At 48.3% G+C, this 24,981-nt stretch overlaps 1 protein-coding gene across 1 annotated transcript in view; it reads left to right on the forward strand.

The window, feature by feature from the left end:
- The first annotated feature begins 7,709 nt into the window (after positions 1-7,709).
- Positions 7,710-24,981, forward strand: part of CD99L2 (CD99 molecule like 2) — a 104,353-nt gene continuing 87,081 nt past the window's right edge. Inside the window, exon 1 of the mRNA XM_049873414.1 lies at positions 7,710-7,940. Coding sequence (XP_049729371.1) covers positions 7,874-7,940 — 67 coding nt within the window. The 5' untranslated portion in view covers positions 7,710-7,873. The remainder of the gene's footprint in view (positions 7,941-24,981) is intronic.

The raw sequence follows: 24,981 nt of genomic DNA on the forward strand, positions 1-24,981 counted from the left end.
CAAGAACAGCATTTTCCAAGGCAGACTCTGGGTTCTGTACAGCACAGTCCTGACTCCCCTGAAGACAAAGATCCATGCATGAGATGCCAGTCAGATCTGTCACCCTGAGTCCCTACCCCATCCCACTTAAAGTTCTTTGGGGCTTCTGGTCATCTTTAGATAGAGTCCAAATGTCACCTGGTCCACAAGCCCTGCGTGACCTGATTCCAGCCAACTCCTCCTCCATACCTCACGATTCCTCTCCTTGCTGGGCCTTTGCTTCAGCAGTTCTCTCTGCTTGAAACATCCTTCCTGAACTATTACTTCTCCTTTTAATCTGCTGTAACCTGATCATCCCCCATGCACCTGTCAGTTTGTCGTACCGTGGGGGCTTGTGTGTTACTGTGATGCTGGAAGCTATGCCACCGGTATTCGGATACCAGCAGGGTCACCCATGGCGGACAGGTTTCTGCTGAGCTTCCAGACTAAGACAGACTAGGAAGAAGGACCTGGCAGTCTACTTCTGAAAAGCACTAGCCAGTGAAAACTTTATGAATAGCAGCGAAACATTGTCTGATATAGTGCTGGAAGATGAGCCCCCCAGGTTGGAAGACACTCAAAAGATGACTGGGGAAGAGCTGCCTCCTCAAAGTGGAGTCGACCTTAACGATGTTGATGGAGTAAAGCTGTTGGGATCATCATTTGCTGATGTGGCGCGACTCAAAATGAGAAGAAACAGCTGCAAACATCCATTAATAATCGGAACCTGGAATGTATGAAGTATGAATCTAGGAAAATTGGAAATTGTCAAAAATGAAATAGAACACATAAACATCGATATCCTAGGCACTAGTAAGCTGAAATGGACTGGTATTGGCCATTTTGAATCAGACAATCATGTAGTCTACTATGCTGAGAATGACAACTTGAGGAGGAATGGTGTTGCATTCATTGTCAAAAGAACATTTTGAGATCTATCCTGAAGTACAACACTGTCAGTGATAGGATGATATCTATATGCCTACAAGGAAGACCAGTTAATATGACCATTATTCAGCTGCTGCAGTATGAAATTGATCAAACATGCAATCAGGATGCATTGATAATTACTGGTAATTGGAATGCGAAAGTTGGAAACACAGAAGAAGGATTGGTAGTGACTTAGGAAATAATATTGGAGTCATTATTCCCTGTTCTTGAGCATACAGAATATGACCCAGTTGAAGCTGGACTCACAGGGACTCACAGTGACACATCAACTGGGCCCTGAGGTATAAAGATAATAGCCAGGGCAATCTTGGAAAATATCTTTTAGGGAACCTTTCTTATTAGCCAATCAAACAGAACACAAAAGAGTTTCCACTCTTATCTTTTTCTATAAGCAGTTAAAAAAAATTTTTAAGCAGTTAGTGAATAGAAAATTTGTTGGACCAATGAACACCCTCCTGATTGTTGTTACTAAAACCTGTACTAATGATTGTTAAGAAAGACAGTTCAAAACCTAGGATATCTGTTTCTAGCCAAATTGTGAAAAGGTAAAGCTTTCAATGGTTTTGCCCATTTGTAATATTAACATATCCTGATGACTCTGTAATGTTCCTCGGACTCGGATAGACATGGCTGGGACAGCATGCTTGTCCGTGTTCCCACTCCTGCTTATTCTGTAATATTTCCTTGGAGTTGGGCAGACATTGCTCTGGCAGCACGCTTGTCTGCTTCCCACTTTTACCATTTTGAATGTATGCCAAATAAAACTTTCTTTTTGCTTTACTAAACTTTGTGATGTTTTCACCCTACGACAGTAGTTGGAAAATATGGCCTTGGTGATAGAAATGATTCCGGAGATGGCATGATAGAATTTTGCAAGACCAACGACTTCTTCATTGCAAATACCTTCTTTCACCAACATAAACGGCAACTGTACACATGGACCTCACCAGATGGAACACACAGAAATCAAATTGACTACATCTGTGGAAAGAGACGATGGAAAAGCTCAGTATCATCAGTCCGAACAAGGCCAGGGGCCGACTGTGGAACAGACCATCAATTGCTCACATGCAAGTTCAAGCTGAAACTGAAGAAAATCAGAGCAAGTTCACAACAGCCAAAATATGACCTTGAGTATATCCCACCTGAATTTAGAGACCATCTGAAGAACAGATTTGACGCCCTGAACACTAATGACCGAAGACCAGATGAGCTGTGGAATGATATCAAGGACATTACACAAGAAGAAAGCAAGGGCTCATTAAAAAGACAGAAAAGAAAGAAAAGACCAAAATGCATGTCAGAAAAGACTCTGAAACTTGCTCTTGAATGTCGAGTACTTAAAGCAAAAGGAAGAAATGATAAAGTAAAAGAGCTGAACAGAAGATTTCAAAGGGCAGCTTGAGAAGACAAAGTATTATAGTGACATGTGCAAAGACCTGGAGATAGGAAACCAAAAGGGAAGAACACACTCGGCATTTCTCAAGCTGAAGGAACTGAAGAAAAAATTCAGGCTTTGAGTTACAATAGTGAAGGGTTCTATGGGGAAAATATTAAATGACGCAGGAAGCATCAAAAGATGGTGGAAGGAATACACAGAGTCATTATAACAAAAAGAATTAGTTGACATTCAACCATTTCAAGAGGTGGCATATGATCAGGAACTGATGGTACTGAAGGAAGAAGTCCAAGCTGCTCTGAAGGCATTGGCAAAAAACAAGGCTCCAGGAATTGATGGAATATCAATTGAGATGTTTCAAGAAACAGATGCAGCCCTGGAGGTGCTCACTCGTCTATGCCAAGAAATATGGAAGACAATGTCCTGGCCAACTGACTGGAAGACATCCGTATTGATGCCTATTCCCAAGAAAGGTGATCCAACCGAATGTGGAAATTTTAGAACAATATCAGAATATCACACACAAGCAAAATTTTGCTGAAGATCATTCAGAAACAACTGCAGCAGTATGTAGACAGGGAACTGCCAGAAATTCAGGTCGGTTTCAGAAGAGGATGTGGAACCAGGGATATCATCGCTGATGTCAGATGGATCCTGGCTGAAAGCAGAGAATACCAGAAGGAAGTTCACCTGTGTTTTATTGACTATGCAAAGGCATTTGACTGTGTGGATCAGAACAAATTATGGATAACATTGCAAAGAATGGGAATTCCAGAACACTTAATTGTGCTCATAAGGAACATTTTACATAGATCAAGAGGCAGTTGTTTGGGCAGAACAAGCGGATACTGATTGGCTTAAAGTCAGGAAAGGTGTGCGTGTTTTCAATCAGTTCATGTGCATGTAAAAGCTGGACGATGAATAAGGAAGACCGAAGAAGAGTTGATGCCTTTGAATGGCGGTGTTGGTGAAGAATACTGGATATACCATGGACTGTCAAAAGAACAAACAAATCTGTCTTGGAAGAAGTATAGCCATAATGCTCCTTAGAAGCAAGGATGGTGAGACTTTGTCTCACATACTTTGGACATGTTATCAGGAAGGATCAGCCCCTTGAGAAGGACCTGCTTGGTAAAGTAGAGGGTCAGCGAAAAAGTGGAAGACCCTCAAAGAGATGGATTGACGCAGTGGCAGCAACAATGGGCTCAAGCATGGCAATAATTGTGAGGATGGCGCAGGACCAGGCAGTGTTTCTTTCTGCTGTTCATAGGGTCGCTTGAGTCAGAACTGACTCAAGGGCACCTAACAGCAAGAACCCTGATCATCCAACTGAGAAGGGGGACTGCTTCTCCCTGCTATCACAGTCCCCTGTGCTCCCCTCTCTAACTGTCCATCTCCTCCTACAGGTCAACACCTGAGTCTCTCTGACTTCTTTCACCCTGCACTGAGAACACCGCCTGGCCCACCGGCCCATCTTTTCCTTCCTGTGACCACTGCTACCTCCACCACATACCCTGAATCCAAACCCTTCTCTGAGCTCCAGGTCCCAGTCTCTGCCTGCATGATGCCAACAGTCTGCTTCTGCAGGCAAGCGCTCAGACCAGGCTCCCTGTACCCCTGTGTCGCTGCCACCCCCTCCAACCCATCCCCCACACCAAATAGCGCCCCTTTCTCACTCAGATCGCTCCGCTGCTTCAAACCCTCAGTAGCTTTGCTCTGTCCTCAGGAGAAAAGTGTGGCTCCTTGGCACAGCATTCAAGGCGGTGCCTGACTTTGCACTAAAATGAAATCTGAAAGAGAACAAGGGCATTATGGAGAGGTGGAGGAAACTGTGATAATTTGCTTACTACTCAAAAGCTATGAGAGGAACATTGTTTCAGAAGCCATATTCATGGGGGCTCTGATACTGTTGGTGTAGCCCGTGTGTCCCAGACTTGGGAACTTCCCCAAGAAGTCGAAGGGGTGGCCAACTTTGTATTTTGCATAGTAAACACACTGAAGAAAATACTGCCATGTTTTCATAAAAGGAAGGACTTTTGTATACTTTCCCCCTGCAAAAAAGTTCTTAATTTCAGCATAAAGGTCAGTATTTTAGCTTTATGGGGGAAAACTTGCCACAACAACCTTCTTTTTGGGATCTCACCTGGGACTGGTGAAGATTCCAGTCCAAAGCCAGGCAAGTGGGGAAATTGCCTCTGGGCAAGTGCATGGTGCCTGCTGTTCCCGGGCCAGCTAAGCTACTGGCAGGCTTATTGATATGCAAGCAGCCTTTGTGTCCTCTCTGGTACCTCTGGGTCTGGCTGGAGGATTAGGGCCCAGGCTGGGCAAGGGGGAGGAAGCAGATGGAAGGGTGGCTGTGGCATCTGACCCCTCACCGTCTCTTAAGCTGGTGTTGAGCCCTCACGCCCATTGGGTGATGGTGAGGAGCTGGTGGGAGTTTTTCTGAGAGAGCCAGAGCACCAGCTGAGCTACTTTGGGTCCCAGGGGACAAAGTGCGACCCAGAGTTCTGGCCAGGCCTTTGTCACTCCCCTGCCAGATACTGGGGGCACCAAGGAAGAGCACACTTGCATGGGCAGTGGTGCTGTGGTGACGGGCAGCTGTGTGTGTGTGGGGGGGGGGGGTGGTAAGACCTTGCCAGGGCCGTGGTGCCATGGAGTGGGGCTGATTTTGGCCATGGTGAGGGACGCTACTTTGGAGGACTCCCAGAAATGTTGAAGGTGGAGACTTTGCATGTGAGGCTTTGTGGCAGCTGAGAGCCAGAATCAGGACTCTGCGCTAGTGATAACAATGGGACTTCATTTGTTTGGACAGGCAGCTGAGGCCTGGGGACTCTGAGTTCATAGATGGCTGTTTTGGAATTTGGAACATGTCTTCACAGGGAGAGGGAGTAGATGGACGTTGGGGGGTAGAAGGTTAGGGAGTGGTGGTGGAATCCCAGACTGGCTCTCAGAAGCCTGCTTAACTCAGGTTAGTGTAGGCTGAATGGAGGACTCCTTGTTTGTGTTCTGAGTACAGAAGCAGGCAGCCAAGTAGGGCAGTGCCTGAGCAGACACTGCAGTGGGGGGCAGGGGCAGAGGTGGGGGGGGAAGCCAGTAGAGCCTTGGGCCCAGGCCAGCCACAGAGGCAAGTTTGTTCTTGGTGTCCTCCTATTCCCAACAGTGCCTCTCCCATATTCCCGAGCTAGCCTGATGGCCATTCTTCCACACTACCATTCCTCTGCCTGGGTGGGAGCTGAGGAAAGGTGGGCATTTTTAGGACAGCAGTTCATCAGGACAAATGACTGGCGGGCTGTAGTGTGCATACCCCCATGCTGAGACTGGGCTTTAGGTGGTGGGATTTTGGTATCTCCTCCGCATTTACCAGCTAGAGCTCCAGCTGGGTGACTGTGCATTGCTGGAGACAGCCCCATCGTGTGCTGTCAAATCAATTCCAACTCACAGCGAACCCATGTGACAGAGTAGAACTGCCCCACAAGGTTTTCTAAGCTGTCATCTTTATGGGAAGAGATCACCAGGTCTTTTCTCCTGTGGAGCCACTGGTGGGTTCTAACCAATGACCTTTCTGTTAGCAGCCAAGCGCTTAATCATTGCACAACCAGCGACCCTTGGCGTCAGTGTAGGGCTGCACTTCCCCTGTGTTCAGGGAGCTGGCGCCTCCTCAGTGTTGATGTGTGTGTGGGCAGCAGGGTCAACTAGTCAGAGCCTGACAGGTTCCTACAGAGTATGGAATCTACGGGAACACAGGGACACCGAGGCCAGAGAGGGCAAGGGTACCCACAGTTAGTGGAAAGTTGGGGCCATGTCTGCAGCCTGGAACACACAGGAATACCCGAACCTCGGTGGCCAGCATTTCTGTACTGTTCAGTATTTCTTTAGCTGTTACAGGCTGGCAAGTACCATTTCTGTGGCTTGTGCCAGGAGGTCCACCTGCCACTATCTCATTTCATCCTTAGCACAACCCTGTTGGGTGGAGTCAGGATTTGAAGCCTACCTGTCTGGCTGTAAAGCACGTGTTCTGGACTATTCACCACGGAGTTTCTAGTGATTTGGCCCCACCCTTCGTCACTATGAGTCGGAATCATCACTATGTGACTAGACCTGGTGAACTCCCCAATCTCAAGGAACATCCACTGTGCTCCTTTCTACTCCTTAATTGTTGTGAGGAATGAAACATGGGTATAATGCCTGGAATATGCCATGTGTATAGTATGTGTTCAATAACTACAAGCTGTTTTTATTGATTCTCCAGCTAGTTGGTGTGTAGAATGGGCACTGCTCTGGTTTTGGTTTTGCAGCCTCCGGATTAAAAGCCATGGATGGAAGTCAGAAGGCTCCATCTCAGGAAGATTCCTCCCTCACCTTACAACAGTGCCATGCGTGCCACTAGGGTTAGGGGGCGGCGGGAGCCAGTCGGGGGCTCCCTAGCTCTGCCGGCTGGGTGGGGGGCCCAGGAAGGCTGTCAAAGGGACTCTAGGGGCGGTGGCAGTAGCCAGCCTCTAGCCAGAATGCTGACCAGGGCAGCTGGTGCCGCATAATGGTGGGCCAGGCTCGACGCTGCCGCGCATCACTCCGGAGAGCAGAGGCACTTCCTTTGTCCTCGAAAGCTGGCTGCAGCTGGGGCCCTTCCTGGAAGCGTTCACGTCCATGGCTGCAGCGGGCATTTTGCTGTTCCGGGCAGGGACAGACTCAGTTCTCCAGTCCTGGAGATGGCCTCCTTCTATCGGGCTTCATGTGAGGGGGTTGCAGCGCCTGTCGAGCATTTAACACGCTTTTCAGCTCGGCCCTGCAAACCTGACCTGGCGTTTTCAGCGCTTTCGCCCGGACCTCGGCAGGGCGGGCCCCGCCGCCCCGCCCCCGCCTCCGCCCCCGCCCCCGCCCCGCCCCGGGTCCTCTCCGGAGCGCTCCCCTGGCCTCCCGGCGCCCCGGGCTCGTGTCCGCCGGACACAAAGGTAGCCACCCTTTGTCCAGCCGCTATGCCCTTCAGTCTCCGGCGGGGACGCGGAGCGCCGGACGGCGGCAGCTGTGGCCAGCGCGGGGCTCCCTCCTGGAACCGCAGCCGGTGGGAACCCAGGGACCATCCTTAGGCCAAGACATCCAGCCACCGCGGGCCCAAGGTCACCTCACGGTTGGCCAGGCCGCTGGGCTGGCGCCGCCTCGGCTCACAAACCGCCCCACCCTCCAGCAGCCGCGGCTCCGCCCCCGCGGCAGCCCGGCCCCTCGCCCCGCCCCGCCCCCGAGACTGCAGCCTCGCCCCGCCCCGCCCCCGCCGCAGCCCCAGCTAGGAGACTGCGGCCTCGCCCCGCTCTGCCTGGCCTCGCCTCGCCTCAGCCGGGCGCGCGCCCCTCCCCGCCCTGTCGGGAACGCGCCGCGCGCGCCGGGCCGGGGCGGGCCCTGCAGGGCTTTGGGCTCCGCCCCCGGCTCCTCCTCCCCCTGCGCCTGGGCGGCTGCCCCCGAGCACTCTCGAGCTAACTGTGCGGCTCCCGGGCCCTCTGCCCGCTCCCAGGCATGGCGGCCTGCCGCTTGGCGTTCCTGGTGGGCCTCGCTTTCTCCTTGGCCACCCTGGTCCAGAGAGGTAAGGCGGGCGGGGCGCGCCGGGGGGCGCGCGGGGACCCGCCGGGCCGGCCGGCCGGGGGGCGCTGTGCGCATGAGCGGCCCGGCCCCCGCCCGCGGCCTGCGGCGGAGGGGCGGTGGGCGCTGCGGGCCGAGAGCCGGTGGTGGCCCCGCCGTGGGTCGCTGTGGCCGGAGCGGGGGCCTCGGGGTAAAAAAAAAAAAGCAGCAAAATGATTTAGCTCCCCCTCCACCTCCCCGCCCCCCCCCAGCATCCTGAACTAGCAGGTGTCGCCACCGTGGCAACAGCTGTCCCCGGGAGAGTTGGGAAAACCTTGAAGAGGACACCCATTCCCTAGAGCAGGGCCCCGCAACATTTGCCGCGACGCCACATGCCGCAGAAGAACCTGGGGAACTCCCTTCCCTAAAGATCGCGGGGCGGGGGGGCGGGGGTGGGAGCGTGAGGGCTAACCAGCTCCCCAGGGGGATCGGGTGCCCGCTCAGGTTTCGGAGCCATTGATCAGAGTTTGATCAGGAGAGGGAAATTCCGCTGAGTCAAGGGAACACGTTTCTTAGACCCTTGCAACTCCAAGCGAGGTCCCATGGGCATCTCCTGGAAGCTTGTTAGAAAGGCAGCATCCCAGGACCCACCCCAGGCCTCATGAGGCCGACTGCATTTTACAGGCTTCCCGGGGAGTTCGCAGGCACATTCAGGTTTGAGAAGCATTTCCTTAGAGTAAATGCAGCCTGCGGTTAAAAATAGGGTCTCAAACGGGTACTAAGTGAATCCTGGTAATGAAGGCAAACTCACCTAGTGAAAAACATGAGCTCAGCGAAAAAGAACCTTTGTCCTACCTACTACTGTGTTCTAGTAAAATTTATCTTATGTAAGGACCACTGAAAAACAATGCACAGCACTAGCCCAGGCAATTTTGCCAAAGATGCAGAAATGTTTTCCATGTGGCCAACCTTGTGGAGTCAATACAAGAAGAGCCATTCAGCAGTCTCCAAAGGTCCCACACTATGGCTCTAGTGGGGAGAGAGACAAAGCACAAACAACAAAATATGTGTCATGCATTGTCAGTGCTATGAGGAAAAATAAAGCGAGCTAAGGGGTTAAAGGGTTGTTGAATTTTCTTTTTTTTAATCTTTCCCAGTTGGTATAAAATTTTTATTTTGGTGGTGATGCATTTGTGGGAAAACCGTAATCATGTGCTTGACTTGCATCTAACGACATGGAATATTTCAAAGTGGGAGCACAGAAAAGTTAGAACAAAGATACTCTTTCAAGGCTGTCTTCTGAGAGTCTTCAATATGGTATGTGCATTGAGAAGGTATGGAATAGAAATGATCAGGTCTCAGATTGTCCCTGTCACACATTACCCTAGTTGAATTAGAGGGTGGTGGAGGAAGTCAAAAACCAATGCAGCCATTTGATGGATGAGGAAACAGAGGCACAGGAGGCACAGAGGGGACGTAACTTGCCAAAGGTACCCCAGCAATTAAGTGGCGGAGCTAGGATTTGGTCCCGGACTTTTCTGACTCCAGAGTCCCTGCTTTTAAGCACTAGGCTAATGCCTTAGATGTGGAGGCAGTCTAGGTCTTCTACCATATAGTGGCCAACTGCTTTTGAGAAAGTGAGTCCTCTGAACCTCAGGTTGCTTCGTATCATATCTAACAACTCACAAAGGTGTCTGAAGGGGACCAGGGGTGTGCCATGCCTAGGTCTGCAGTCCTGCCGCCAGCTACACCTACTGTGTGATTGCTGTGAGCCAGGCCCTTCGCATATATTGTTTCCAGTTCCCCCAGCTATATTGCAGGTTACGTCTTATCCCTGCATCACCCGTGAGAAGCCTGTGGTCTACATAGCTTGGAAGAGGCAGAGCTGGGATTCAGCCAGATGAGACTGCTACCCAATGACCTGTTTTTTTTTTTTTTTTCTTGTTTTGTTTTAATTAAGACAGCTGAACCACAAACAGCTTTTGTTTCAAGATAGGGGTCTAGTTTTCAGGATCTTTTGATCGAAAGATGAGGCCAAATCTCATTTTCCTGTTGGTCTCCTCCTGGGGTCAGGGCAGTTGCAGTTTCTGAGCTGCTGTGTTGAAATGAACAAACAGAGTGGGTGCTTGGTTAGGCATCCACTGGCTGTCTTGGGGTACTGGAACAGTGGCGGGGGTGGTGCGGGTGGGCCTGCCCAAGAGCCATGGGCTTCCTGACCCTGGGCCTAAGTAGAGTAGTGAAGCAGGGGGAGTGGCCTGCAGAAGCACATGGAAGCATGCTTTGTGAAAGCCCTCCAGACTCTGGCAAGTACAGACAGACTTTAGGCTCCCAGGAGTTTACAGGGCAGTTAACAAGTCATGCCTTCCTAATTAGCTATCAGTTTTCAGTCCACTGTGTATTTGACTAGCTCTTAAAAACCCCTTGAGGACACATAATGCAGCCTGTATGTGCCTAGGGAAACGGAAGCTGTTCTTTTGAGCATCTGGGAGGAGTCTCAGTGGTGTGGGTGTTCTTCGTCATAACGAGGGCTCCATTTCCGGAATGCCCTCCATGGGCCTGCCCTCTGTGCTGCACACACACGTACCCCCCATAACAACCCTGAAAGGTTGGCACTATGACCCATATCGCCTCCTGATGTTCATAATGGCCCTTGGCATACACTGTTGAAAAGTAATTGGGTGGTAACCCAGAACCCAGATGAAAACAGTAGCCCAGAAAGGTTTTGTAACTTATCTGAGGTCACACAAAGGCTGTAGCAGAACTGGATTGGAACTCAGATTGGTGTGAATAACCAAAGCAAGGGCTACAAATGCAGATACTTACAGGGATTGGGTAGGTTATAGAAATGTGAGAAGAGAGCCGAGGATAAGTGTGTTGAGACATTGGCAAACAGATGAGTGCCTGCTCCCTTAGAGATAACGCAGCCTACAGATGAAGAGTGCAGGCTTTGGCGCAAGCTTGCCCAGTGCTAGCGTGACCTCTGGCAAGTCTGTGCCTCAGTTTCCTCATTTATAAACATATCCAGCTTATGGGCTTGCTGTTAGGATTAAATGAGTACAAAAGTATAAAGCACTTAGCACAGTGCCTGGCACACAACAGGCTCTTTTCTAATGTTAGTGGATATTATTCATAGTGCCTAACACATTCCAAGTCATGCTTTAAAAATACACCGTGGAAAACCTTGAAAACATGATGCTAAGTGAGAGAAACCAGACACGAAGGACCACATAGTGTCTGATTCCATTTATATGAAATGTCCAGAACAGGCAAATGCATGGAGTCAGAAAGCAGATTAGTGGTTTCCAGGGGACAGGGGGGAAGAGAGAATGGGGAGTTAATGCTTAGTGGGCATGCAGTTTTTGTTTGGGGTGATGAGAATGTTCTGGAACTAGATAGTGGTAATGGTTGCTCAACCTTGTGAGTGTACTTAAAAACCACTGAATTGAATACTTTAAGCAGGTGACCTATTGTGAATTATATCTCCATAAAAAATACACTGTGCAGGCCAAGCAAAACAAGTGACAGCAGGTGACCCCTGGGTTGGATTGGTCTTCAGGGGCCTTGGGTTTGGTTGGGAGGAGGTGAGAACAGAGGGGCACCAGGTCCTGGTGGTGCTGAGATGGCAGGTGGGGTCCAGGCATAAGCCTTGAGGGTTGCAGGGACACCTGCAGAGTGGGTCCAGAGCTGCATCACCCTTCCTTCCTGAGTTTGCGACTGGTCCATGGGATAGGAATGTGTAGAGAGAGGTGGCTCCTAGGGAGGGGAACCTTCCCTTCTGTCGATGGCTCAGGGTCACACCAGTCATTCACCTGACTGACAGAGGGTTAGGGACTATTTGTCTTTTAGCCTCACCTGCTGTGATTGCTTTTGGCCCCCTCATCGCTGTCACAAGTCACATCCCTCTCCCCACCATCGCCTTGGAAACCAGGTAACTAAACCATGTTTGGTTTGATTAAAAAACACAGAAACCACACAGAGTCAGTGTTAGTGGGTACTGAGGAAGGACTTGAAATTGCCTGTGGTGAAGGTGCTGCCGCTGAGGCCAATTTTGCCCCCTCAGGGAAGTCGGAGTTAGGGGGCTGGTTTCAGTCTTTGTGCTTTCAGGAAAGATACCTTCCAGATTCACTAACTTTCCTGTTCTGGTTTCTTCTCTACCTGGTGTTTGCTATTCCTGGTGTGCGTCCTTTCTTACTCTTTACACTTCTGGGCATGTTACTCCTTGGCTGCTCTTGGCCTGCCACAGAGCCCTGGCTGGAGGGGATCTTGTCCTCTGACCTAGACTTGGCCCTCCCTGAGTTGCTCAGACACCCACTGACTGGTGAATACTGGTGTGCATCTAAAAGCTTAAGGTCATCATAAACACGTTAGGAACAGGCCCGAAAAGCTTTTGGCGCACGTAGGTGTTGCACAGAAATCCTGGTGGTGTAGTGGTTAAGTGCGACAGTTGCTAACCAAAGGGTCCGTAGTTTGAATCCACCAGACGCTCCTTGGAAACTCTATGGGGCAGTTCTGCTCTGTCCTATAGGGTCGCTAGGAGTCAGAATCGACTCGACGGCACTGAGTTTAGGTGTTGCACACAGGGGAGAGTGGGAAGCTGTGGTTTGTAGACTGATGGCCCCCAAACATGTCCACATTCTGATCCCTGGAACCTCTGAATATGTTACCTCATGTGGTAAACGGCAATTGAAGTAGCAGGTAGGATTAAGGTTGCTAATCAGTTGGCTTTTAGATGAAGAGATTATCCTGGAAAATATAATCACCAGGGTCCTGAAAAGTGGAGGGGAGCAGAAGAGCAGGCAGTGTCAGCACCATGCAATGTGAGAAGGACTTGACTCACCATTGCTGGCTTTGAAGGTGGAGGAAGGGGGCCACAAGCCAAGGGATGTGGGTGGGCTCTAACCTGGTACCATTGAGCCGATTCTGACTCATAGGGACCCCATGTGACAGAGTAGAGCTGCCCTATAGGGTTTCCAAGGCTGTAAATCTTGATGGAAGTCGACTGCCACATCTTCCTCCCGCACAGTGGCTGGTGGGTTCTGACCTTTTGATTAGCAGCCGAGTGCTTAACCACCACAGCAACCGCTGCACCACCAGGGCTCCAGCAGCTGAAAAAGACAAGGAAATGAATTGCACCCTAGAGCTTCCAGAAAGGAAAGCAGCCCTGCTGACACCTTGATTTTAGCCCAGTGAGACCAATTCCAGACCTCTGACCTCTAGAACTGTAAAAGAATAAATTTGTGTTGTTCTCAGTCTGTGGTAATTTGTTATAGCTGTAGTAGGGAGTTAAAACAGAAGCTAAGGGTTAGATTTTATATCCTGTTCTCTTCATTGTTTTGGAAAAAACTAGTTTGTGATGTTTCTTTACACTGTTTCAATTTTTCCATTTGAAATCAATCTCCAGTATAATATCAGGTCAGGGTTTTAAAATAAATGTGCAGGAGATCAGATCACAGGCATGCTCTTGGGGCAACAGTGAACATTTAGAAGCATCCCTGAGCACCCTGGGAGACGGTTGGATTTCTGTTGCTTGGGTTTGATCCTGAACACGTTCAAAAGGAAATCAGAGCCTGCACCTCTACCCTTGGTGGGGGCTACTGGCTGTCTCCCGAGAGCCCCACACCCAGTCCTGATGGCCATGCTTGGAGCAGGGTGCAGCCTGGGGCTGACAGACAGAGGGCTTGGGGCCTGTCTGTGCCACAAGTGTCCCTTCTCACTGCCCTGGTTTCAGTTAATTTTGTTGATTTCCTCACCCAAGGTGGGGGAGGGCAGAGGATCAGTGCAGGAGTGGGTGGGCCTGGATCCCTACTCCAGCCTTCAGCCAATTTCCAGCTCTGCTTTCCTTGGTTTTCTTCCTCTGCCTTTTCATAAGGTGTCAAAGGACTCTGCAGCTGTAAAACAAACGAGCAAACAAGCTTGAAAACTGCTGCTGCCATTGAGTCCCACACAGAGAGGTCTCTGCTCAGTGAATGCCTGTTTAAAGGAGAGGGTAGACAACATTGGGCTGGCATTGCTAGATGCTTCTGTTTGCAATCGTTTTCCAAATTAGAGGTGATACCCCCTGCAGGAGGAGTCCCTGGGTGGGGCAAACAGTTAAACACTGAACTACTAGCCAGAAGGCTGGCGGTTCAAATCCACCCAGAGGGTAACTCAGAAGATAGGCCTGGTGATCTGCTTCCAAAAGGCGACAGCCTTGTTTCTAAGGAGCATTCTGGTTGTACTTCCAAGACAGAGTCTTTCTTCTGGCAGTCCATGGTATATTCAGTATTCTTCACCAGCACCACAATTCAAAGGCTTCAGTTCTTCTTCAGTCTTCCTTCTTCATTGCCCAGCTTTTGTATGAGAATATCATGACTTGGGTCAGGTGCACCTTAGTCCTCAAAGTGACATCTTTGCTTTTTAACATTTTAAAGAGGTCTTTTGCAACAGATTTGCCCAATGCAGTAGGTTGTTTGATTTCTTGACTGTTGCTTCCATGGGCATTGATTGTGGATCCAAGTAAAATGAAATCCTTAACAACTTCAGTGTTTTCTCTGTTTATCATTATGTTGTTTATTGGTCCAGTTGTGAGGACTAGTGGTTAGGACATTGAAATACTTCAGTTTGAAATACTCCCTCCCCCCCATCAACTGAATCCCAGCCCCTCTCCCAGGCCCCTGGCCCCCATCATAATCCAGCAACCAATGGATTAATGCCCTGGCCAGTAAAAAAAAATTGCCATGGAGTTGATTCTACTCATAGTGGCCCCGTAGGACAGGGTAGAACTGCCTCAGAGGGTGGGTTTGAACCACTGACCTTTCAGTTAGCAGCCAGGCTCACTTTACCACTGCACCAGCAGGGCTGCTCACAGCCTAGGGAATATTTGGACTCTTACCCCTGCTAACAGGCATCTCTGGGATCCTGTTCAGAACTGAGCGTCTGCTTTTCCCTTCATGCCTGCTCTTCCCGCAGACCCCACCCTTCTGGTGGCTCCAGCCACTCTTCCACACCTTCTTTCCCTTACACCCCACATGTGATCTGGCAGCTGAGCACCATGACCACCCTCAAATCTATCCAGACTCTAGCCTTTTCTCAAACCCTCCCTGGCTGTCCCCCATGCCTGGGCCTTGTACCCCCAGCAGTGACCTCCCAACTGGTGCCCTGGTGCCCACTCCTACACTCTACCGTCCAGTCTCCACACAGCTACCAGAGGGAGCTTTTAGAAACCTCCTTAATCCAATGCCTCCCTCCTCTGCTCAGAACCCTCCAGCTGCTTCCAGTTGTTATGAAAATAAAGCCTGGCTTCCTCCCACCTGCCCCTGCCCTGGCTACCTGTGTTCCAGCCATGCTGGGCTCCCTGCTAGTCCTGGAATAGGCCAAGGGCTTCCCCACCTCAGAGCCTTCCCATTTGCCCTTCCCTCTGCTAGAAGCCCCTCCCCAGCTAGGCACATGGTCCTTTGCCCCTTTTCTTCTACCTTTTACACAAATGGTGCCACCTTGGAGAGGCATTCCCGACCACCCTACCTGTAGTATCACCAATCCCTTCTACCCCCTAGCCTGCTTTCTTTTCCTTCAAAGCATTTACCCCTGATACTGTATGTTCACCTGTTTATTTGCTTACTGTTTGTCTCTGCCAGTAGACTTTTTAAATTTTATTGTGCTTGAGGTGAAAGTTTACAGCTTAAGTTAATTTCTCATTCGAAAATTTATACGCATTGTTTTGTGACATTGGTTGCAATCCCCACAATGTGACAGCACGCTCCCCCTTTCTACCCTGGGCTCCCTGTGTCCATTCGTCCTGTTCCTGTCCTTTCTTGCCTTCTCGTCTTGCTTTTGGACAGGAATTGCCCATTTGGTCTTATATATTTGAACAAAGAAGCATGTTCCTCACGTGTTATTTTTTGTTTTATAGGCCCATCTAATCTTTGTCTGAAAAATGGGCTTTGGGAATGATTTCAGTTCTGGGTTAGCAGAGTTTCTGGGGGCCATAGTCTAGGTGGTTCCTCCAGTCTCTGTCAGACCATTAAATCTGGTCTTTTTACATGAATTTGAATTCTGTTCTACATTTTTCTCCCACTCTGTCCAGGACACTTCTGTTGTGATCCCTGTCAGAGTGGTCATTGGTGGTAGCCAGGCACCATTTAGTTATTTTGGTTTCAGGCTTGTGGAGTCTCTGGTTCATGTGGTCCTTTAGTCCTTTGAGCTAATATTTTCCTTGTGTCTTTGGTTTTCATCGTTGTCCACTGCCCCAGGTCGGATGGAACCAATAGTTGTATCTTAGATGTCCTCTCGCAAGCTTTTAAGACCCCACCAAGTGGGAGGTAGAATATTTTCTTTATGAACTATGTTATGCTAATTGACCTAGATGTCCCCCAAGACTATGGTCTCCAGCCCCCAGCCGCAGCTACTCGGTCCCTCAAAGTGTTTAGTTATATCTAGGAAACACGCTTTTGCTTTGGTCCAGTTATGCTGACTTCCCCTCTGTTGTGTGTTCTTCCCTTCACTGAAGTTGACACTTCTCTACTATCTATGTAGTTAGTGGTTTTCCCTCCCCACCCTCATAATCATCTCCGCCACTAGACTTTGAACTCCATGTGAGCGGGGACTTTGTTGTTGTTTGCTTTATCCTCAGTACCTAGAATGATGGAACCCCTGGGTAGTGCAAGTCATGAACATGCTCAGCAGCTAATCAAAAGGTTGGGGATACAAGTCCACCCCGAGGCACCTTGGAAGAAAGACCTAGCAAAAAAATCAGCCATTGCAAATGCTGTGGAATACAGTTCTATTCTGACACACATGGGGTTCCCATGAGTTGGAATCAACTCTATGGCAACTGCTTTAATATGTGAATGAGCAGTTACTGAGCCAGGTCCTGCGTGAGGCACTGTGGGTGAAAGTGAACCAGATAAATCATGGACCCTGCCCTCAAGGGGCTTATATTCCATCGTAACCATCATGCATGTTATAAGAGAGCCACAAGGATTCCATTGTTCATGATATGCTCTCCGTGTAGAAGATTTTCATCCCCTTTTCTCTCTCTGTTAAAAGCTATTCCCATTATCTATTGCTGCATGACAAACCACTGCAGACTTAGTGGCTTAGAACAGCCATCATTTTATTATGTTCATAGATTCTGTGGGTTAGGGATTCAGAAGGGTACATTTTCTGCTCCACAGTGTCTAGGGCCTCAGCTGGGAGGTCTCCAGTAGCTGGGAGCTAGAATCATCTGGAGGTTTTCTTACTCACATGTTAAAGGCTGAGCTCAGCTGGGACTATCAACTGGAACTCCTTCACGTGGCCTCTCCTTGTGACTTGGGCTTCCTTACAGCATGGTGGCTGTATTTGAACTCCTTACAGGGACTTTCAGGGCCCTAGATGGATTCCAGTGAACAAGGTGGAAGTCACATGGCTTTTTAAAAACTTTTTTTCATTTAAAGTGTACAATTTAATGTTTTTAAAAAATATATTCAGAAATTTGTGAAACAATCACCACAATCAATTTTAGAACTTTTTATCACTTCAAAAAGAAACCGTACCCATAAGCTATCATTCCCAACTAGAACCTTATCAGATATACGATTTGACATATTTTCTCCCATTCTGTGGATTGAATTCTTACAATGTTTTTGAAATACAAAAAAAAAATTTGTTTGCAGGAATATTTATTCAGGGGAATATTTTTCCTTTTAAGAGCAAGATGATAACTCTCACTTTTTTTGCCAATTTTAAAAAAATTTATATATGTAATTTTTATTGTACATTAGATGAAGGTTTACAGAGTAAACTAGCTTCTCAAACTTTTTTTTATTGTGGTAAAATACACATAAAATTTACCATTGTAACCATTTTGATGTGTACAATTCAGTGGTATTTAGTATATTCACAGTGTTGTGCACCTATCACCTCTGTCTAGTTCCAGAACTTTTTCATCACCCCAAATGGAATCCCCATTCCAATTAAAGCAGTCACTGCCCATTTCCCCTTTTCCTCAACCCCTGGCAACCACTCATCTTTCTGTTGCCATGAATTTGCCTTTTCTGGGTATAATATGTGTCCTTTCATGTGTGGCTTCTTTCACTGAACATAATTTTTTTGAGGTTCATCCACGTTGTAGCATACATCAATACTTCATTCCTTTGTGTGGCCAGATAATATTCCACTGTATGGATGGGCCACATTTTGTTTATCCATTCGTCTTTTGATGGATATTTGGGTGGTTTTCTCTTTTTGGCTATTGTGAACAGTGCTGCTGTCAACACTGGTGTCCATGTTTTTGTTTGACCACCTGTTTTCCATTCTTTTGGGTACATGCCTAGCCCATGGCCTTGGAAGTCACACAGTGTCACCTTCCTGCTTTCTGTAGGCTATGGATCACAGAGGCTAGTCCGTCTCTCAATGGGAGTGTCAAGGGATTTCTCGCCATTTTTAAAACTGCCACACAAGCCCGCTCAGGTTCCAAGGCCTGGCTGAAGTGCTGCCTCCTCTTTGGGACATTAACTGCTTGTGGCTCTGTTACAGTGCACACTTCTCTAACTAACTCCCTGGTTCTTCGATGAGATGATCACTATCATGCACGGTCATTATTGTATGGGTTAAGAGCTTAGCTCCCTGGCAGCCTCTTCCCTTGATGCCATGTTACCCTCAGCTGTCAGGTTCTTTCTCCAGTGAGGCAGATGGACCAGCAGTCTCTGGGGTCCTTCCAGAACTGATGCTCTGTGAGCTAGACCTGGCCTTGCTAGCATAGGCTTTTTCCATGGGGGAGGCCCCTTTCAGAGAGCACATTGCCTGGCATGCAGCAGCCTTGGAGGAGCTCCAGTAGCGTGGGTCTTGAGAGGTTTGGATTGCCAATCAAGGTAGAGCAGCCTGGGGGTTTGCCTTTCTCCACCTCAGATTATTTCAACTTACAGAAGAGTCATTGAGGGTTGATCACTTTCTTTCCTGGATAGAGGCTAGAGAGCAGGGGTTCTTAACCTTGGCGCTATTGCCATTGGGGCAGGATAACTCTTTGTGGTGGGGGCTGCCCTGTGCATTGTAGGATGTTTAGGAGCATACCTGGCCTCTACCCACTAGATGCCAATCGCACCTGCTCTCCCAGTCTTGACAACCAGAAATAACTCCAGATGTTGTCAAATGTCCCCTGGGGGCAAAATCACCCCCAGTGGAGAAGAACTGCAGTAGAGCTGGGCATATGCTCTGTAATTCCACTCTCTGTTTTCTGTATTCCTCATGAGTCATCACGTTGCCTCAGGATAGACATGCTGGAATAAATCATATCACAGCCAATCTTTGTGGATTGGTGGTGTCAGTTGAGCCCACTCTCCGAATACACGCTAGACTCCTCGACGAAATTTGAGCTCCTTCTAGTTAGATCAGGCACGTTTCCAGACTCTAGTTTTTTTCTGTGCGGGTTTCCACAGACGGCTGGTGTCATCTATTGTGTGTTGACCATTGTTAGTGTCCGTTTTAGACGACGATCTCGGCTTTTTCAATACGTTGTATGATTTTCTGATTACAAGGGTAACGTGCGCTCTTTGCGGTAAACGCAGACGATGCAGAGAAGTGTAGAGAAACCACAAAACCTATCACCTAGGGATACTCATTGTGAACATGCTGGAACACGGTACTTCATTAATGTTCTCTAGCTACGAATATAACATTTTGCTTTATTGGCATCACACTGTGTGTCTAGCTTTTGCTTTTTTGTGAAATGTAACATGTATCCAGGGAAGCATGCAAGGCCTAGACCTACCGTTTAAGGAATAAGTATAAAGTGAAAACCTTGTGTGGGTTATAGTCATCGGTATTTATCAAACAGTCAGGTACAGCACCCGAGTAGACCCCCCTGTGCCTTCCTGATCACAGCCCCTCCCTTCCCCTGAGAGGTAACCATTATCCTGATGTTGTCTGCTTAGGGTCTGTGCCCTGGAGCAGTTGAGCCAATGAAATGTACTCCGAGTCAGAAAGAGCGAGAAAGTTTATTTAGGAGATATATACACCACCGGGGACCCAACAGGAATGCAGGCTGTCTCTATGAAGTCCCAAGGAGCAATTTTTCATTAGAGCTTATGTAGAATTTTTACAAGGGTTAGAAGTGTCTTTGTAGCCCACAGATGGCATGGCCAGAGGAGTTATTCATTACAAGATAGTGACAAAAGACTCTTTCTCAGATTGTAGAGATACATGCCCGACATCTCTTTATCAGGCTAAAGATAACACATGTCAGACACCTGGGCTCTGATTTCCCTGTGGGGGGTTGTAAGTCACAGGTGATTGGACAGAACAAAACAAAGTTATTTGTAGCAGATCAAAACAAAGAACAAAGCCATTAGCATTAGGTCAAAAGAAAGTTATTAACAAAGGTTATGCAAAGGAGGAGGCTGGCAGAGGAAGGAGAAAAACCTACAGGTTCATCATGGTGTTAGTCATGTCAAGCTTTTGAAAAGGAGAAAACATGCTAAGGAGTATTAGGGTCACACTGACTTTGGGGACAGTCGTTTTCTTGCTTTGGTTTATACTTTTACCACCTGTGTATGCACCTTGAAATTACATAGTTTTGACTGCCTTTTAACCTTGCCGAAATGGAATCACACCGCATGTAATCTCTTGTGCCTCTTTCACCCACGTTGTTGATGAGCCGTGTGCAATGCTGTAGTTCATTCATTTTCATGGCTGTGTATTATTCCACCGTTTGAATATATCACAAGTCATTTTATCCATTCTCGTATTTATGGACATCTTGGGTGTGTCCAGTTTGGGGCCATTTCGAGCAGTTCTGCTGTGAGATTTCTTATGCAGATGTGCAGAAGATTCGCTAAAGCAGCGGTTCTCAAACTGTGGTCTGGGGGCCCTTGGGACATCCCCAAGACCTCTTCAGTCTCTTTTGTCTGCCTTGGAGGCTGCCAAAACCAAAGTCAAACCTTGTCCAGATTGGCAGATGCCCTCAGGGCAAGTGGCTGCATGCACATGGGCTCTCAGCTCTCTCATTCCTGCTGTCTCTTAGGCTTTGTCTTTACTGTCTCCTCAGGTTTTCAGTGCTTTTAAGGGGGTGTTTTTTTTTTTTAAAGAATCAAGTGGCATTTATTTTTATTCACAAAATATATTCGTGAAAAACTCTGGGCCAGGCACTGTGCTTGGCCTGGGCGATACAGTGATAAGTCCCAGGATCCCGCTCTTCAGAAAGTATTTTGTAACCTGTCAAAGTGAATACCAGTGAGAGTGGTTATCAGTTCTGGCTGCACATTAGAGACTCCAAAAGGGCTTAAAAAAAAATCCTAATGCTGAGGCCCCACTCTAAATCAATTAAATCAGAATCTCCAGGGTTGGAGTCAGGGAACCAGAATTAAAAAAAAAAAAATATTCCCTAATGTGAAGGTTGAGAACCACTCTTTTTTTTGATAATTTTTATTGAGCTTTAAGTGAACGTTTACAAATCAAGTCAGTCTGTCACGTATAAGCTTATATACACCTTACTCTGTACTCCCACTTACTCTCCCCCTAATGAGTCAGCCCTTCCAGTCTCTCCTTTCGTGACAATTTTGCCAGTTTCTAACCCTCTCTACCCTCCCATCCCCCCTCCAGACAGGAGATGCCAACACAGTCCCAAGTGTCCACCTGATACAAGTAGCTCACTCTTCATCAGCATCTCTCTCCAACCTATTGTCCAGTCCCTTCCATGTTTGATGAGTTGTCTTTGGAAATGGTTCCTGTCCTGGGCCAACAGAAGGTTTGGGGACCATGACCGCCGGGATTCCTCTAGTCTCAGTCAGACCCTTAAGTCTGGTCTTTTTATGAGAATTTGGGGTCTGCATCCCACTGATTAAGGGGGTGTTTTTAAAATCAGTGTTTTAGTTGTGTTCGATGGGAAGGTTGGTCCAAATAACCTATTCTACCATTACTAGACACACAGATCGATAGAGATCTGTATTCTGCTTATCCATGTAACTTTGTATTGTTGAGTATTTTTCTGTGTAATTAAGATTGTTTTGAAAATACCATTTTTGATGAATATTTAGGTTGACTTCAGGACTTTGCTGTTATAAATTTTGTTTCAATAAATGTTTGTTCATAAATATTTGGCTGAGGATAAGGGTATCTAGTTACAGGGGAGCTGGGAGAGGTGGGAGAGAGGAGGTCTGAACCTTAGTGCTCAGTTAATGCCAACTGTTGTGGCTGTGGTTGTCACACACACACACATTGGGCACTGAGGGACATATGGAGCAGGCCTGCCTGGTGGCCTCAGTCTTTTCTGTGAAGAAGACCAAATCTGCTGAGAGTGCGGGGAGTTAGGTAAGGAGTCACCATTCAGAGGAGCAACATTGTTGGGCAACAAGGGGAGCTGATTAAGGAAACACGAATTGGTGAGGCACCCTGAGGGCCTGGCTCTGCTTGCAAACCCTGCGCTGGCAGCTGTGCTAATTCTGGTCAGCACAGTGATGTGTGGGACCTGCCACTGCAGAGTGGCACCACCCCAAGAAAGAGCAAGGCCAGTGGCCGATCCAGGAAGAGCTAACTGAGTGCTGCTTACCCCCACTTGCTGCCGGGCCCACGGAGGTGTATCAGGCCCTAGCCCTGCCTCAAGGAGCCTGCAGTCGGTGGGAGTGGAGAGTGCCATCTCCTCCCAAAGTTGGGGATGAGGGAGAGGAGCAGAGCATGGTCACAGGGATTACTGGTGCTGGCTAGTGTCTGTGCGATGACAAGCTGAGACCCTGCCAAGTGGGAAAGGAGGGGGAGTGGAGAGCAAAAGGGATGGCCCAAGGCTGCCTGGCAGGCTCCACCGGTCTGGGTCTGGTGGGGCAGGAGGTCAGGTGAGGGTTGGGAAGAGGGCAAGGCTATAGAGTGCGACTTCCAAGGTGGGGCAGTTCCCTGGGCAGCTTGGGGATGGGCGTGTAGTTGTCTTCAGCCAAGCAGGGTGAATGAAGGGCGTTGCAGATGAGGAAGAGGGCGAAGGTGCCAAGGGCAGGACCTGGAGGGTGCTGCCGGCCATGGGCGTTAGCACAGGCCAGGAACGCTTGGGACGGAGACAGAAAGCGAGGGAAAATACCAGGAGAGGCCAGGTTCGGGGTGGGGGGCGGGGCTGCAGCCGCAACAGAGAAAGGAGGGCTGTCCGAGAGTGGGGATGGGTTTCTTGAAGGGTCGTGATGCTCCCTCTAAAGGAGGAAACTGAGGCAGAAAGTCACAAAGGGGCTTGCCCAAAGTCACAGATGGGCCTGCTGTCCAACACTCCTTTCTTTATACCCACCGCCTGCCTCTGGGTGTCAGGAGCCTTTGGGTAGTAGGTCTCCCTTCCGCTCTCACGTTAGAACAATTGCATCTCCACATACCATTCAGTTCATCCATTTAAAACAAGCAACTGAATGGTTTCTAGTATAGTCACAGAGTTGTGCAACCATCAAAAACCAATGACTCATAGCGACCCTATAGGACAGAGTAGAACTGCCCCACAGAGTTTCCAAGGAGCGCCTGGTGGATTTGAACTGCCGACCTCTTGGTTAGCAGCCGTAGCACTTAACCACTACACCACTAGGGTTTCCGTGCAACTATCACCACTATCTAATTCCAGAACATTTTCATCTCCTCCCCCAAATACCCGTGCCCTTTAGCAGTCACTGCCATTGCCTGCTCCCACCCTCTTCCCCTGCCTCCCCTTAGCAACCACTAATCTGCTTTCTGTCACTGTGGATTTGCCTATTGCCTTTTCCGGTATTCTGGACATTTCATATAAATGGAATTGTGCAGTATGTGGCCTTTGTGAGGCTTGGAGGCATCTTTCTCTTAGCATAATGTTTCCAAGGTTCAGCCACATCATAGCAGGTATCTGCATGTTATTACATTTTATGGCTGAATAACATTCCATTGTATGGACATACCACATATTTTTATCCATTCATCTGTGAAGGAAGTGGTTAAGTGCTTGGCTGCTAACAGAAAGGTCCGTGGCTTGAACCCACCAGTCACTCTGCATGACAAAGATGTGGCAATCTGCTATAAAAATTACGGTCTTGGAAATCCCATGGGGCAGTTCTGCTCTGTCCTATAGGGTCACTATGAGTTGGAAGTGACTTGCTGGCACACACCAACAACAACATTCATCTGTTGATGGACACTTGGGTCGTTTCTACCTTTGGGTTGTTATGAACAGTGCTTCTGTGAACATTGGTGTACAGGTATCTGTTTGAGTCCCTACTTTTAAATCTCTTGGATAAATACCCAGAAGTAGAATTGCTGGGTCATATGATAACTCTGTTTAACTTCTTTTTTATTATGGTAAATATATATATATAACAAGACATTTACCATCTCAACATTGCTACATATACAATTCAGTGACGTTAATCACATTCATCATGTTGTTCAACCTTCACCGGTATCTATCTTTCACTTCTCGAGGCCCTGCCAGTTTTCCACAGTGGCTGCACCATTTTACAGTCCCGTCTGCCATGAATAAGAGTTACAATTTCTCCACATCGTTATCAGCACTTTTTATGTTCTGGTTGCCCTTTTTTTCAATCATAGCCATCCTAGTGGACATGAAGTGGTATCCTTGTGATTTTGATTTCCAGTAGTTCTTAAAGGACACGTAATTGGATTCTGTTTCTTCATATTTTATTTAGGGCTTTGATATCAGTATTCAAAAGTGGGATTGGTCTCTGCTTTTGCTGTGCTACCTTTTCCAGGTTTCACTTCATTAAAAGAAATGAGAAGTTTTTCCCGTTTCCCTCCTCTGGAAACTTTGAGTAGAGAAGTCATCTGTCTTTTGAGGATTGAAATAATAGGAAGTAGTCAAGTAAGAAGGGATTGAAAGTAATGAGCTCAGAAAAGAGGACGCCACAGGAGGGGAGAGACGGCAGTGAACTCTGCAGCGTTTAAACGAGTCTGGAGCCCTGGTGGTATAGTGGTTAAGAGCTCGGCTGCTAACCAGAAGGTCGGCAGTTCGAATCCAGTAGGTGCTCCTTGGAAACCCTCTGGGGCAGTTCTACTCTGTCCTATAGACTTGCTTTGAGTCAGAATCGACTCAGCGGCAATGGGTTTGGTTTTCTAGTTTGGGCTCAGTGAGGTAGAGAGAGGTGTCTGGTAGGAAGCCCAGGGTCCAG

Source organism: Elephas maximus, chromosome X (assembly GCF_024166365.1).
Source record: "Elephas maximus indicus isolate mEleMax1 chromosome X, mEleMax1 primary haplotype, whole genome shotgun sequence".
NCBI classification, from domain to species: domain Eukaryota; kingdom Metazoa; phylum Chordata; class Mammalia; order Proboscidea; family Elephantidae; genus Elephas; species Elephas maximus.